At 47.6% G+C, this 15,132-nt stretch overlaps 1 protein-coding gene and 1 long non-coding RNA gene across 5 annotated transcripts in view; one reads left to right on the forward strand and one right to left on the reverse strand.

Annotated features, from left to right (window-relative positions):
* The window catches only part of MACROH2A2 (macroH2A.2 histone), a 25,838-nt gene extending 17,364 nt beyond the window's left edge, over positions 1 to 8,474 (reverse strand). For 2 of the 3 annotated variants that reach the window (XM_068688651.1, XM_068688654.1), the window contains exons 1-2: positions 7,628 to 7,771; positions 1,863 to 2,095 (exon numbers count right to left, since the gene is read on the reverse strand). In XM_068688651.1, the coding sequence (XP_068544752.1) occupies positions 1,863 to 2,034 (172 nt within the window). In that variant the 5' untranslated portion in view covers positions 2,035 to 2,095; positions 7,628 to 7,771. Of the gene's footprint in view, positions 1 to 1,862; positions 2,096 to 7,627; positions 7,772 to 8,178 lie in introns of those variants that run through there. The other variant, XM_068688653.1, reaches the window with a different exon arrangement.
* LOC137859519 (uncharacterized) overlaps positions 7,857 to 15,132 on the forward strand; it is a 23,531-nt gene continuing 16,255 nt past the window's right edge. For both annotated transcript variants that reach the window (XR_011098351.1, XR_011098350.1), the window contains exons 1-2: positions 7,857 to 7,996; positions 9,737 to 9,808. This is a non-coding gene — a long non-coding RNA (uncharacterized lncRNA). The remainder of the gene's footprint in view (positions 7,997 to 9,736; positions 9,809 to 15,132) is intronic.

The raw sequence follows: 15,132 nt of genomic DNA on the forward strand, positions 1-15,132 counted from the left end.
AAGAAAAAAGGGTTTCTCCCAGGACTGAAGGTCAGCAGTCACTAAGGAATGTGTTATTCAATAACAAAAGTTAGGATGATTTCCAAAATTCATGTAATGCTGTGTTCCTCTTGTCACCCCCAGACAACTGGCTGCAGGTGACTTCTAAGCAATTCGTGATCAATGGTACCGAAAAGCAAACACACCTTGCTAGAGAAATCCATATTTATGGCAATCCTAAAGGTCTCAACCCCGCTAGAAAACATACAGGGGCCCAGCAATAACAACAAGGTTGAAAAGCAGTGTGGGCAGAGCAGGGGAGCTGCAAGAGCTCTGAATCCTCTACCTCCACATCTCCCCCAACCCTGAAGCATCTCTGCTGAGCAGCATTCTGTGTCGCAGGTAAGGAAGCTCCACAAGCCACAGATTTCCCTGGAACAGCACAACTGCACCAGCTCCACTGAGAGAGAGATTTCGGCACTTGTAAGACTTCGATTTTAACATCTGAAACTGGATCGTGCAAATACTTATGTTCTTAATGAAGCGAAAGGGCGCCTCCAAACTCACTTTCAGAACTGATCCTTCTCTGTGATGAAATAAGACTGAAAAATACAAACGTGTTAGCTCTTACACAGCATTTAAAAAAAAAGTGGGGGATATGCTCACCATCTTGGATTTTGTTGTGCTTTTCAGTGGTGTTTTGGTTTAAAACCAGCTCCCTACTTAACTCCTGAGGGAGCTGGAGGTAAACATAAATGCAAGCATAAAAGTTTTGTTCACGTTTTTTCCACATAAGCAACATTTTATTTTGGTCCTGCAGTTAACCAGCACAAACGTGGAAGTTTCTGTAACACGCTATCAGGCATCATCAGAAATGTAACCTGAAGTTATCACTGCTTCAGATGTTCTCCACACCTTTAAAGGGAAACAGTGCTTTTAATGACTTTATGAGGTTTTGGTGTGTAAAAAGACAGCAGTGTTTACATAAAGGCCGGAGCACTGTTATGGACAACCAGGCTCCACACATGCATCGCCTGTGCCACTTTGGTAATCTGCACTCCTGAAACATTAACCCACTCGACTAATTCCAGGCTGGTAACTCCTCACAGATTCTTTAATGCACCTCAGTCTTGACCTGTAACACTTCAGGAACTGGAACTAGAATCCTCTCTCTGCCAAGCAATGAAACAATCCAGCAAGGTGCTGTTTTCCCACACTTAAACACGAATCCAGGCAGATACGTTCATAGGATGGTCCAAAACACCACAGTACATTACAACACACCACAGAATATTACAGTATATGGCATCCCGGTATCACCTGCCCCTTTCTCTGAAGTCACTTTCATAAAGCAAAGGAAAAGCTCAGGTGTGGAGGAAGTTTTAAATCCTGACACGGTTTCTTTATACATCCAAGAAGCCAAACAATTTTTTTAAATACAAATGCACCACCTCCATGTCTCATAGCACTTTGACACTGCTCCATAAGGAAAAATGCAGCCAACAAAACAGTTTGTTCACTTCACACGCACTACAGATGTACAAAGTGAGGTTTTTTTTCCCCTCTCTACTGTTATTCACATCCAACTGTATCAAACCTATCAGTTTTCTCTCAAACTACCTATTGTAGAGCAGCAATAAAGAACAAGCAGCCCAACTAGTGATCAAGCACAGCGCCTCTAAAGGAGAAAATTTCCATCCTCAGCCTCTTCGAGAAGCAAATTAATCTCCTTGAGCACTTTAAGCGAATTTATACCTCTCCTGCCCTTTCAGAGCCAGACTTTCAGAGTGCTGAACACGTCCATACCTCACCCCACAGGTACCCCAGGCTGCCATGCACCATCAGCACCCGAGGGGCTGATCAGCATCGGGTTCTTGGTTTACCTGCTAGATACTCTATGACAGCTGCCATGTAAACTGGTGCTCCGACACCTATCCGGTACTTGTACGTTCCTTTCTTCAAGTAGCGCATCATCCTCCCCACGGGGAAAATAACGCCTGCCCTGCTGGAGCGTGACAGTTTGGACATTTTCTTCTTCCCGCTGCGGCCCGACATCTTGCGGCTTTGTGCTTCTCAATGTGCTGGTGATTCTTAGTCCCTTGCTCCAAACCAAAAGCTGTAAGAGAGAAGAAAGAGGACCGATGTTCAGGATATGAGAAACATCTTTATACATCGTTGCCTTGTTCTTCCAGAAGAAAAAAAAAAACACAAACAAACAAAAAAAAACAAAACCCACAACAAATCCAGTCTCAATACCTGATAAAATCGAGGCATTATTTATATTCAGACAACTGGAACGGGTGCTATAGCTTTGTTTTGTTTGCTTGTTTTTGACTACCGCACCACCAGTATAGCAATACCACAGAAATACTGCTTGGAGAATTAAAAATAATAATAAAAATCCAGCATACATTAAATGAATCTTTAAAAAGAAACACAACCCAGAAACAACTCTCAGGAAGGCAGACAGCACAGCATGGCAAGTTTCAATGCTGATTTTAAAGTTCAGTGAGTTACAGACAGCTGAGAGCTGGGGTGATGGATAGCAGTAAGCAACCTGAAAAGCAGATGTTGACGCCACCTTCACCTGCAACTAGAGGAAGCTGTGCTGCTCGCACAGCAGAAGACAAAACCTACCTACAAATACAGCTTCCTCAGGGGTCTTTTATACAGAAAATCTAGCATGTCGGGCTGAAGAGAAGCAGGGAAGCAGCCGTGCTTCAGGCACCTCCCCTCGCACCGCTCGGCCGCAGGAACAGAGCCCCAGGGGGCAGCTCACAGACCTCACTGCTTTAATAATTCTCTCCGGATCACCTTCACAGTATCTACAGAGGGCTGCAGAAGCCTTCCTCCACGGATCTAAAGGATTAAAGCCCTCCCTTTAATCTCTCATCTCAGAAGGACTGGCTACCATTTTCTCCTGTCCATCCGGCTTTCTCGGGATGGGCTTTTTCTGCGCTGAGAGCCGATCTTGGTACACAAAGAGTAGCTCGAGATGCTCTCCTCTGAAGGCAGCGAGGAGCGTGACTGCCACAGATGGCATTTCTGGTACCGAAGGCACAGCTACTTAATTCCCGGCATCCACCCGCCTCGGTGGAACGAGGAAACAAAAGGCAGGAGATGATCTAAAAAGTATTCACAACTTTACGTGATGGCGTAACATATTTTTTTTTTATAAAATCACAGCCTGCATTTTAAAATAGCCACCTGAAAGAAGGCCTTGGGCAGCACTGCAGGCCCTTGGGAACATCAACATTTATTCGAGGAGGGCACAAAGCTGGGTTTCCTTTGTGATCCTCCCGTGAGGGTCACCTGGCGCCAGCACAGTCAGGCGTTCACAGAAAATGGCTCATCCCTAACAGCCTAATGCCAGGGTGGGTTTCTACGATAATCTAACCGAAACATTGGTTCCACTTACATCAAGGAAATAAACCCACCGCAAGGCCTGCGGGGATGGACAACACCCTGGTGTCTCCTCGTCCATCAGCCACATCATTTCTCTTAGTGCCTGCGATACATTATGGGGGCAGAGTAGCCGAAGCTGGGAAGGATTACACCAGTAAACCTATCAGATGTAGGGACATCCAAATTTATGCTGCTCGTCATCCCATCCTGAGCTCCACAAAAACCGCCAGGCCGGAGTCACGAGTGATGGTAAAAAGCTCATAAACTGCTGCTTATCAGCAGAGGTTAGACAGCTAGGGCCACTTCAAACACACCCAAGGGAATCAAAACTTCCACATAATGGGAATAAAGTGCATTTATGCAGGAGGAATTAGTTGTGTAGGACCAAACAACTGGTGTGGAAAGGCAAGCTCCGTGCCGCGGCCTCCGTGCTTCAGATACGGCACCAAAGGGGGATCCTCGGGAGTGTGATGGGGTTGGCCAGAGGCCTGACAGAAAATCTGAACAGAAAGATGAAGTAAGACATAATAATGGTCTTTTGAGACACAAATGACTGCTTCAAAGGTGGAAAAGATGGGAAAAGCTCCATGACAGCATCACTGGAAGGCGGCAGCAGCTCTCCCTCAGCACAGCTTCAGAGGGGCGAGAGATGTGCCACAAGTCAGCGAGGTACCGACAGGAGGCTGGACAAGGTCATCTCTCGAGGTCCCTCCGCTTGACAAAGTTTGCTACTTCTGACAAACCCTGCACAACTTGCCCATTTTATATTGTGCTACTGATTACCCTTCATAAAGCATCCTTTCCAGCTCGTGGTAACTGACGCTGCAACTAACCAGCAAACATAGGCTGGGGTCTAGGTTTCTAGCCAGGGGAAGAGCAAACTTGTGGATCAGCCTCCTGAGTAACACGAGCATATCACATTTTAATGTGAAACTTAATAAATGTGTGCAGGAGCCTACGATCTGGTTCCTGCTACACCAGGATGGTTTCATCACCCACCAATTCAGTTCTGCACTGAGATCCTGACAGAGAGCCACACTGAAGGGGCACACTACAAAGAATCACGCATCTAAATCATATTAAGCAAGCCTCTCATATATTTGCTGTAGTACCAAATCCCAGTTGCTTATAAATCAATGGGAAAAAAAATAAAAAAAGCAAACATCATGAGGCTTGCATCCACAGAAAACACAGCGGTTGTACTTGATCTCTGTGATAGAAAATCAAAACATGTTTGCATAACTAAGCACACTGCTCCAGGGCACACCGTTACGTTATATACACTTGTGGGTATAATTAAACACTTCTGGCTCATTCCTTTGTTGCCTCATTGAACTTCCCACCTTTGTCTCTGTGCCTTTATTCTCTCCTTATCTCCCTCAGCCTCTGCTGTTCTCAGCCATTTTTACCCACTGCTGCCAAAGCAACCTTTGGATTCCCAAACGTTTTTCCAAATGCACTGCAGGTACCAGTCCAGGTGCGTTTGCAGAATTTTGCTTAAGCCTCAGAACAGGAGAAGTTTCAAAACTCTGCTATCATTCTTCCCCTCTTCTTTGCAATGTACATGGACCAGGCTACACATGAAGCATCTGGAAGCTCTGTTCTTGTCTTGTATCCTACAGAAGATGATTACTGGTAGAAAACACCAAGCTCTGGCATAATCAAATCTGCTAGAATACAATTAATGTGAACTTGAAAAAAGAAACAGGATATACTACAGCAGTCAGCTACCTATGCCAGATATCTTAGGCTCAGATGAACATCAGTCCTCACTATCTTGTACAGAAGAGCTACACCTTGTCCACAGTGAGCTCCCAGGGGCCAGGATCATTTCTCCCCCTGGCAGGGACCCATTTGACCCAGGAGGATGCACACCAACTCATACCTGACGCCATTTACACGATGCACCCACCTGGGCTGCTCCAAAGCTGCCAACAGCAGAAGAGCTACAAGTTGAGCACTGCTGGTCCTCATTGTTGTCTACAGGTGATGCTGCTTAAACATCAAGATCTTATCAGTTGAAAAGCACTCAAGTCTACCCACATTAATCATTGCCAAGCGATGCAATGACTCTGGGTTTGCCCTAACAAACTAGATTCCCCACTGAAAAAACACGGCCATGGCACGTACATGAAATCCATCGTCACTGAGTTGGAAAAACTGCGTCTATATCTGGCTACCGTGACATCATGAGGCTTGGGCAATTTAAAGCAATTAGTGCTTCCAATCCCCTAATTGGTCACGGCACACTCCTACTCTTCACAGCTCCACCACCCCTGTGTTGCTATGGGGGATTTAACAGCTACCAGATCTCCTGGAGCTCTCTACAATATGATGAAAATAAGGTAGACTGTTGCAAGCTGGGCCTTGCTCTGGGAATTGCATCTTCCCAAGAGCCCAAGGCAACCAACAACAATTTCCTTTTGCCTGCTGGAAGCAGGGCTCTCCCTGCTCCCAGGCGGATCTGCTTTGGCCACCTGGAGGTTCTGCCACTGCCCACCCCACCACGGTTACCTGCAGAGGGCAAGCACCAGACTGCCCCATGATTTGCATCCCACATATCGAGGTTTACCAAAACAACCTTAAAACCACTTTCCAGCCCTTCCTACATCGATGCGCAGAAGTACAAAACCACATAGTGACATTTCGGTGGTGAGACCTCCAATACTATTAAAAAACACACGGACCCAAAACCAGATTGTGATGTGCTAGTGAGCCTGGAGTGGAAAAGCTGGCCAGGAAGCAAGCTCAGAGATCAACAGGTTCAGAGATTTATAGGTCAAGATCTGGCAAGAAAGCATGGGTGCCCTCCAGGTAGCTCAGTGCACTACCAAATGCCTACAACAAAACAACTGATTTTTTGTTTATGCTGAACAGCTGTTAGGCAAAACAAAGACAAGATTTTTAATAGTTGATCAAAAAGTATCTAGATCAGAATCTGCTTGTTGGAGCCCAAAGCAGAAGCTGTTTCTTGCACGTGATGTTAGCAGCCTGATGGAGGGGACAGAAGCCAAGGCGCCCTCCTGCTCCCTCAGGTCCCTTCTGGCATCAGTTCAGACAAGCTCCCCAGACCAACCAAGGAAAACTGTCTAATTTATTCTCTCAGAACGAAAACTGATAGAAAACAAAGAAAAGAAAGCTTTGTCTGTGCAATGCAGAACAAAAGCGCTGCAACACGGGTGGAGAACAGCAACCTCCAGCTGCTCCTCTTCACATCCCCGACCAAACACAAGGCAGGATAACACCTACACCAGGTATGAAGCACACGCTAGCGACTACCACTAAGCATTTGAGAAATAATCGGGTAAATCCCTGGTCAGATTAACCCAGGCGCTATATAAACAGCGCATATACGGCCAGCAGGCTATATACACCGTTGTCCTGCTGGGTTTTCGAGGTGGCAGAGACACCCCTGCAGCACAAGGAGCCCGGGGGCACTTGGGCAGGATTTGGGGCAGGATTTGGGGCAGGATTTAGGGTGGGGAGTTTTGGCAGCAGGCGCTCAGCTGGGAGCTGCCCCCACAGCCCTGCTGCTTTGACACGGGGCTGCTGAGCGGCGTTTTGGGGCGTGTGCGTGAGCCGTACGCTTGTGCTGGGCACCCACGGGCTTTGCTTTCCACAAATTATAACTTTTATTCGGAAAATTAAAGGTGAAATGTGTTGGGGGGGGGACAGGGGACGGGACCCGCGGCCCCTGAGGGGAGGCGGCAGCGGGGCCGTGTGCACGCGCAACGCCGCGCGGTTGCCATGGCGACGCCCGCCCCGCCCCTCCCTCCCCTCCCTCTCCCCGCGGGCGCTGAGGCGAGGCGGCCGCCGATTGGCTGCGAGCGCGCGCCCCGCGCAGGCGCCCTGCGGCGGCGAGCGGCGAGCGGAGGGGAGGGGGCGAGCGGGGAGGGGGGGGGCGGAGTGGCCGCGGCTTTCCCGCGCAAACCCCCCCCCCCCCGCCCCTCCCCCCCTCCCGTCAGCGGCCGGAGCCTCCGTGAGGGGGCGGCGGCGGGGGGCGCGCACCCCCCTCCCGCCCCCTTTAAACCCCTCAAACCCCCCTCAAACCCCCTTAAACCCCCTCAGAGCCCTCCCTAAGACTCCCCTCAACCCCCTCACCCCCCTCAGACCCCCTCACCCGCCCAAAATCCCCTCACACCCCCCTCCCAAACACCCTCCCCCCCCCCTCCTCCATCCCCTCACGGCCGCTGAGGGGAGCGTCCCCCCCCCTCACCCCCCCCCCTCACCGCCCGCTCCTCACCTGCCGGTGCTTCCTCACCGCCTCCTCCTCCTCCTCCTCCTCGGGGCCCCTCTCCCCTCTCTCTGCCCTCGCAGCCGCCGCTCGCCCTCGCCTCCTTTTCCCCCCCCCCACCCCGACCCCGACCCCGGGCCCGCTCGCCCCGCCTCAGCCGCCGGCTCCCGTCTGCTACGTGAGGAGGGCGATGGCGGCGGCGGCTGCTCCCGCTCCTGCTCCCGAGGGGGGCGGCAGGGCTTCCCTCCCGCTCCGCTACACCGCCTCTAGGAGGAGTCACCGGCCTGCTGCAAGCCCCCTGCGGCTGCCGCCCTCCTTGCCCGGGGGGGAAGGGGCCGGCGGCGGCGGGGAGCCCCCAGCCGAGCCCCCCCCATGGAGGTGAGCCCGGTGCCGGTGTGCCCGGCCCCACAAAGAAGGGGGGGGGGGGGGCGGCTCTTTGTGTCTTGCGGCCTGCTCAGCCTCCTCCCCGGCCGCCCCTGGGCTTTGTAGCCCGGCCATGAGGGCTGCCAAGTTGCTCTCGGCCTCAGGCAGGGCTAAGCATCGCCCCGAGTTTCTCTCACCTTTTTATCCTCACACGCCTCGCATCCCTGGCTCCGAGGCTGCTGTGAGGCGGCCTTAACCCAGCCGGCTCCAGCTCGCACACGGCGTGGTGCTGGGAGGGTGGCTGGGAACAACAGAGCAGGAGGATAAAGAGGCGTCCATGCTCTCAGCCTGCCCTTTGTTGCTGCAAAAACCACCAAGGTTCACCGGCTTCCCGGAGTTTGTGGCTGGCCCCGCCAAAAAGAAACTTTTGTGCCCGCGTAGAATCGCATTCGGTAGGGGAAAAAAAATGTTGAAGTGTTCCTTCAGATTATATTCATTGTGGACCACACCATCTCCCAGAGAAAGAGGGCGTGAGTGGCGGCAACCCAGGGTTTTCCCTGTGAGCACAGGCACTAACAACAGCTGTATTTTGACATGCTTTAAAAGGGAAATAAAGACACTCCTCGTCTTTTTCAGCAAGTTGCCCAACAAGATCCCCATATCCACAGTTTCATGCTTTGGAGCCTTCTCTTCCCCCTCCTTCGGCCCAGATTTTTTCTGATGTGCTATGAGGAGTGATTCCTCATCGCAGCCTTGCCTCTACGGGCTTTCCTTTCTCCTTTGTGGCCATCTGCCTTTACAAAACTTCCAGGACAGAAGTACGTGAGGTGCGAACCCCTGGGCCAGATTTAGATGAAACTGGCCACAGATTTGCTGGGTCAGTGTACGGGGGATGCACAGACTGGCAATGAGATAGCAGAAGTTTGTTTTTGTAAATGAGGTCAAAATGCTTTGAAACCCCAGGGAAAAACAAACAAACAAAAAACCTTGCATTTAAATTATTTTACACAAAAGGGGAAGTCTTCATTGGATCTCATCTGTTAATACTTTGAACATAGCAAAGGGAAAGATACCTATAGAGTTTTAAGTGTAGTGAACCATTAATAGCTTTTGGGGAGGGTAGGGGGAACAGACGAGTTTCAAGCACAAAGCATAAAACCAAAAGAATTTAAAACCCATGTGAAGGAGGAGGAGGAACATTTGTGTTTTTGTATTTCAAGATAGGAATAATTGCATCCAATAACGCTCACAACCATGCATGTGGCGCATAGCTTTGTTATTAAAAATAATTTGAGACAAAATAAGCATCACATATTTTTGAAAACATTCCCAGTTTGTTGCAGATTAACAAATAGTTGCTGTGTGATAACAACACAAAAGCGTGGGAGGTCTACAAAGAAAAAGCATTTATGCCTTCTGCTTTAGGCAAACTTTCAACACTTGGAAAACTCATTCTATTTACAAAACAAAACACCACAACTTTTTCTGTTTGTACACAGCCTTCTCATTACCTGCAGGCATGTTGTCAAGTCCACCACATGGGTACGTGCCTTTCTTACGGCTCCGAGGAAGTAAAACGCTGTCAACATGGGGCTCCTGCATGTTTTCCTTTTGTGGTATAATGTGGCTATCAGATGCCAGTCCTAGAAGAGGCATAGCTCCTCTGGGTGCACGGGGCTGCGGCCTCCTCATGCAGCTTTTGCCTTCCCTAAAATGAAAATCTAATTTCTGTTTCTTCTTTATCACCCATGGCAGGTTGTTCCCGTTTTCTGCAGTGACAGCTGTTGTGTCCCGGCACAAGTCGCCGCGCCACCGGCAGCAGAGCAGGTACTCTCTGGACTTGGGCTTTCCTGTTTTGCAGCGGCTTTCTGCTATTGCTCACGTTATTTCTGTGGGGAGTGTGGTCTGGGAGGGGGTTCTGTGTCCAGGGGAGCAACGCCAGCACGGAGGAGACCTGTGTGCTCAGTGAGCTGTGCGTGCAGGGCCTCAGAAGCAGCCGTCAACTCACAAGCCACAATGCAGACCAGCAAGGATGGAGAGCTACCACCCGGTAGCTTTCAGAACCACCTTTTTTAGAGCAGCGCAGACACACACATTTTATTCCCAGCTCTGGGCTCGGTGTTGAACGCTGAGGCTGCATGGGAACGGGGTGAGCAGGAGGTCCCCGACGCTGCTCGACAAGGCCTCTGTGGCAGAAGGCACCTTCGCCATCATGGTAGGCAGGGGATGAGCCCAAGGTTTTTGGTCTCAACAGCTTTATGTCCTGGTCTGTCAGATCAACTTGTTCAGGGAAAGATCACAAATAAGTCACATTCCTCAAACGGAAAACTTCCAGCGCTGGATTAAGCGGGAGCTTCCCCCTGCCATCAACAGGAGCGGAGCCTGCCCTCGCTAGGTTGTGCAGAGACCATCTGCCAGTTGCCTTCCCAGTGCAAATACAATCTGTTCCTTTGTCAAAATAAACAACATAGCTATTGACAGAGCAGTTATAGACTGCCGCCTGCCTAACTCACCAGCAAGTGGAATAACAGCCTGTTTATGGCACTCTCACTTTTGGGCAGAAGCTGTTAGATCTCAAACATTTCAATGAATATTTCATAGCGCCAGAACCAGGAGATACGGCTTCACTCTTGCTTAGGCTGGCAGGCATCCAGGGTTGGCCTGGCAGTACAGTAATGTCAAGCACTCCGAAAGCTCTGTCTTAGTGCCCTGTGTAATCCAGGAATTTCATCAAATCAGTACCAGTGTTGTCATGTTTCTAGGACAGCCTAACACAGTAAAAGTTGCTCTGCGTATATTATGGCAGTAGACAACAGATGTAGTAATTGAGTTCTGCAAATAATCCGTATTTCTGTTATGACTTTTCCACATTTTGAGCCATTTCTGAATCCCCCAAACACACCCTCCATAGCGTTTACAGCTTTAATATGCTAGTATTTCTTGCACAGCAAGCTCTTCGTAAAGGAAGTGCAAAAACTAAACTTTTTTTTTGAACTCTTATTGCAGTATTAGTGTAAAACCAGGCTGTGGCATATACTTCATAATTAAACGGTTTCTGTGCCCGTCAGGTTCCGGCATGGTGTTTAAGGCAGACTGGTGGTTAGGCTATCTTCAAAAAAAGTTGCAAACTAGCTCAGGCATAAGCAAAAAGAAGAGAGAAGCTTTTCCTGCCTAAGCACCCGTTCTAAAAGCTAAATGCTGCTTATCAGAGGGGAAAAAAAAAAGTATTTTTCATCCTTGTTATTTATCATTAAACACATTAGATGCAGTCTGCAGAGATAATTGCCTTGACTCAATTAGTCATAGAAGTAAAAATATTTAATAGGAATATTCAAATAGTTATGGTTACTCCTGATAATTACGTCTCTCGTCAAATTGAGATTTACAAAAATCTTTCAGAATTAGAGAAAAAAGAATAAAGGAACAAAAAGGGGAAAATAACACTATGTTCTTTAGTGTAGATAAAACCCGTTCGGGTTTTGTCCCCACAGCTCAGAAACAATAGCCAGAAAGGGGCGAGGTGTACGGAGAAGTGGCACGGTGATCACACAGATGGAGTGGCTTCTCTGAATAAGTAAACAGGTTGGGACTTCTAGCTAAGACAGCACACTATGATGCCATGGACACTTTCTTTTGCTTTGTGTCCCTGTACCTCCAAAGGAAACTATCTTTGCTGTTAATAAATAAAATCCCTATTTCAGTCTCTGAGCTTACGCAAAGCTGGATTGATGGAATGGTAAGTTTGTGATGTGTTTGGCTCCAGATTCGGACGATAACCAAACACTGCCAATCCCAATCTAGAAGGCAGAAAAGTCTCTATCTCTGTAACACACACGTTTCTTGAAGCAAACTACAACAGCGTGCTTACGCTTTTACCACAGCAGGGTTTTTCAGGGATGCCTGGAGAGATGCAGAGAGCAACACACCCCAGCAGGCACCCAGGGACTTCTGCTGTAAGGGTATTGTGGTCCTGCCATTTGTGGAACTTTGCTTTTTGTTGGAGGAGCAGGGGTGTAGCACTTCATCAGCTCACTGTTTGATCAAATCACTCCACTATTCATCACATCAGATCTGTGCTTCGGGATGCTTTCTTAGCAAACTGCCACAGCTCATGGAAAACTAGATTCTTTATCTCATTCCTCACAATCTTTGGTAGTTGTTTCTGATTTGTTGTTCTCATGCTAGTAAAAATATTTGTCCCTTTGCACTTACCCCCTTTGGTATGATTTGGAGCTGTGATAGATATTCCCTTTCTCCGCTGGTGACATTTACAAGCCTGGTGTCTTCCTGCACGGGACCAGTATGCTCTGAGCTTTTCTCAGAGAAACTTCAAAGGACACGACAGCACTGTGCATTCATCAACTTTCATAACTGCAGCTCAATTTGATTTAAAATAGCCAGTTTAAATCATAAATCAACTTTTTATTTTTCCCTACAGAGCCTTCAGGTGAAAAAAGTATCTCAAACCTGATCTATAAATGGAAATATATAGAAAGGCTTCATTTGGGTCACTTGTTTGTCAGGAGCAGAATGCAGCTAACCTCCAAAACACTTATTTATTGCACAAGTGCAAAATTTACTGCTCTCCCGAGGTATAGTGATTATACTTGCAGGAGCAAGAAAACCAGAAGTGACCTTAGATCCCCAAGAAATTATGGGAATCATAGGTTCCTGATGCATTTTCCTCTCCAAGTTGAAGCATCATAATGTGCTTTTTTTTTTTTTTTCCCCTTTTTCTGTGTAGCTTAGTTCATGAGTCCCTGTTAACCACCCAGATCCTTGAGGATTTTGCCTCATGATCCAGGGCTCATCACAGCTAAACCCAGAGGAGGTCAGGAGTGAGGCACTTAGTTTGGCTGTCTAACAGCTCAAGAGCTAAAGGTTTCTCAGCAAATCACTTTCCTCTCAAGGAAACACCACTGTGTCCATGGGCTCTTTCCCTCTGTGTTAATGCAGAGAGAAAGCCAGGAGGAGCAGAGAATGAGTCCTGCAGCTGCCCGTTTCTCCCCTTTCACTGAGAAGGGAGCTGAGGGGACCTTACTCCAAGGCAGGCACCTGATCTTCACGTCTGGAGTTAGAGGAGGTAAACGTATCAGGGGCATGGTGCGATGATCATGATGGCTGTCACAGCATTTGAGGCCAATGACGCCTTCCCTCTTGTTACCATGCCAAAACCAAGCCGCCAGGCCAGGTGCTGCTAGCCCCAAACCATCAGCCAAAGGCTCAGTCATTTGGGTTTTTGGTTGTTTGTTCCCCCCCAATTAGGGATTCATAGAAGCTGATCAGATGTTTCATTTTAGGCCAGATCCCTTAGACAACAGCTTTTGGGTTCTGAGCCTGCTATTTTGTGTTTTAACAAAGAGCTCCGATAAGGCTGGTCAGGGGTCTCTGGTGTCCAGTAACAGAGCTCAGCTGATATTGCTGCCTTTGCCTTAGCACAGGCACTAAGTCGGGCTGTGTCCTCTGTCCAGCTGTTTCCAACAGGCTGGTGAGAACATTTTTGAGACTTTTGTCCCCCTGCCGAATGGGTTGAGATGTGCCACCTAGTGCCACGGTTCCTGGGGTGACTGGCGAACAGCAGATGGCGTCCTCTCCTTAGGATCTTAATCTGAACGCCACCCCCAAGTGCAAAGAGGGGCCACCAATTTCTGGTGCGTGATTTGCATTGGCTGGCATTTAAAAAGAGACAGAAACTTTGTGTAAGTAAACAGGAGTTTTTATAAAATGGAAAAGTATGTACATCAGACGTAACAAATGCAGATCGCACTGGAATATTATGGCACACAGATTAAAATAGAAACCTCATTAAAACATTGACACCACGGAGTAAAGCTTCAACGCAAGGCACAGGGAATTCACCAGACTCCTCTTGGAAAATGATGGGACGACACACCAAGCAGGGTGGTCTGCCGAACACCACAACAACCACCCAGCCCAAGATGTTTTCTGTTACCTCCTGCCTGGTTTTCCAGCAGTCCGTTCCCCAAACTAACTTCCTCCTGGAATCCCCCAGCTTTATCCTGATGCGGTGAATAGGCTAAGGCATTTAAAACACCAACACTCAGCTCTCACATAGCGATTTTCCTTGTAATATAAAACAGCACCTCAGAATAAGATAAGTACTATTTTCTTTATCTGATAACTTGGTACACGGTGATTAAGTATATAAAATTTCCATCACTTGCAAGAAAGTAGAAATGCTATAAAGGCACTATAATTAAGCTGTAGGTTACTTTTTTGTAACTGAACCTCATTTATCGCTGAGCAATCAGTCAGCAAGTTAAGCACACACCTACTCGTAAGGACAGGCATGGCTCCTCTGAAACCATTCAGTTAACGGATGCAGAGTGGGGAACTGAGGCACAGTTCTGGTTCTGACAAAAATCATAGGCTAGTTGTCGTTCATACTGATGGAAGTCGTTTAAGTGAATCCCTTTTCTCATGTTAAATATTTCATCTGTTAAATATCTTTTAAGCTTTAAATCACACAAACATTTTGCTTATAAAATAGCGTAAAAATACAAAGAAAGAGAAACTAAATTATTTTAAGTTCCATTATGATCAGTAACTCCTTATGCCATAGCTCAGAGCGTAACCCTACAAAACAGTACCTCTGCTTTTCTAAAATAAGGTTAGAAACGCTCAACATGGAATTCAGAATTTCCAGGTTTAAAAGAAAAAACAAATCAAAGTTCTCCTATTACCAAGGAAGAAGTAGAAAAGAGAAAGCAAATGCTTGTTTTGGCTGAAGAAGCTCCTACAGAGGCTGGAAAGATGAGAAAGAACAGCCCTTTGTTCTCTTCATTCCAGCAATTATTTAGTGGGGAATTTTCTTACAGGCCAAGAAATTCTGAGTAGCTGAACTACGTCAAAAGGAGTTGAAATAGTGTCTCAGAATCAGCACATTGACAATAACAATTGCTGGTAATACAAAAGAACATTACAGCACTTACATTCGTGAAAGCCAAACAACGTTGGATATTTAATATCAATCAGAGTTCAATATAACCAATGTAAAAAGTGTATACAGGCTTAAATGCCTCCGTCAATCAGTGTTTATAGGAGACACGCAGAAACAATGCCCTGTTGATATTTACCCATAACTCAGCACTTTACTACAGCTACATTAAATATTGTACATTCTATGCCAC

The sequence above is a fragment of the Anas acuta genome, chromosome 7 (genome assembly GCF_963932015.1).
Source record: "Anas acuta chromosome 7, bAnaAcu1.1, whole genome shotgun sequence".
Classification (NCBI taxonomy): Eukaryota; Metazoa; Chordata; class Aves; order Anseriformes; family Anatidae; genus Anas; species Anas acuta.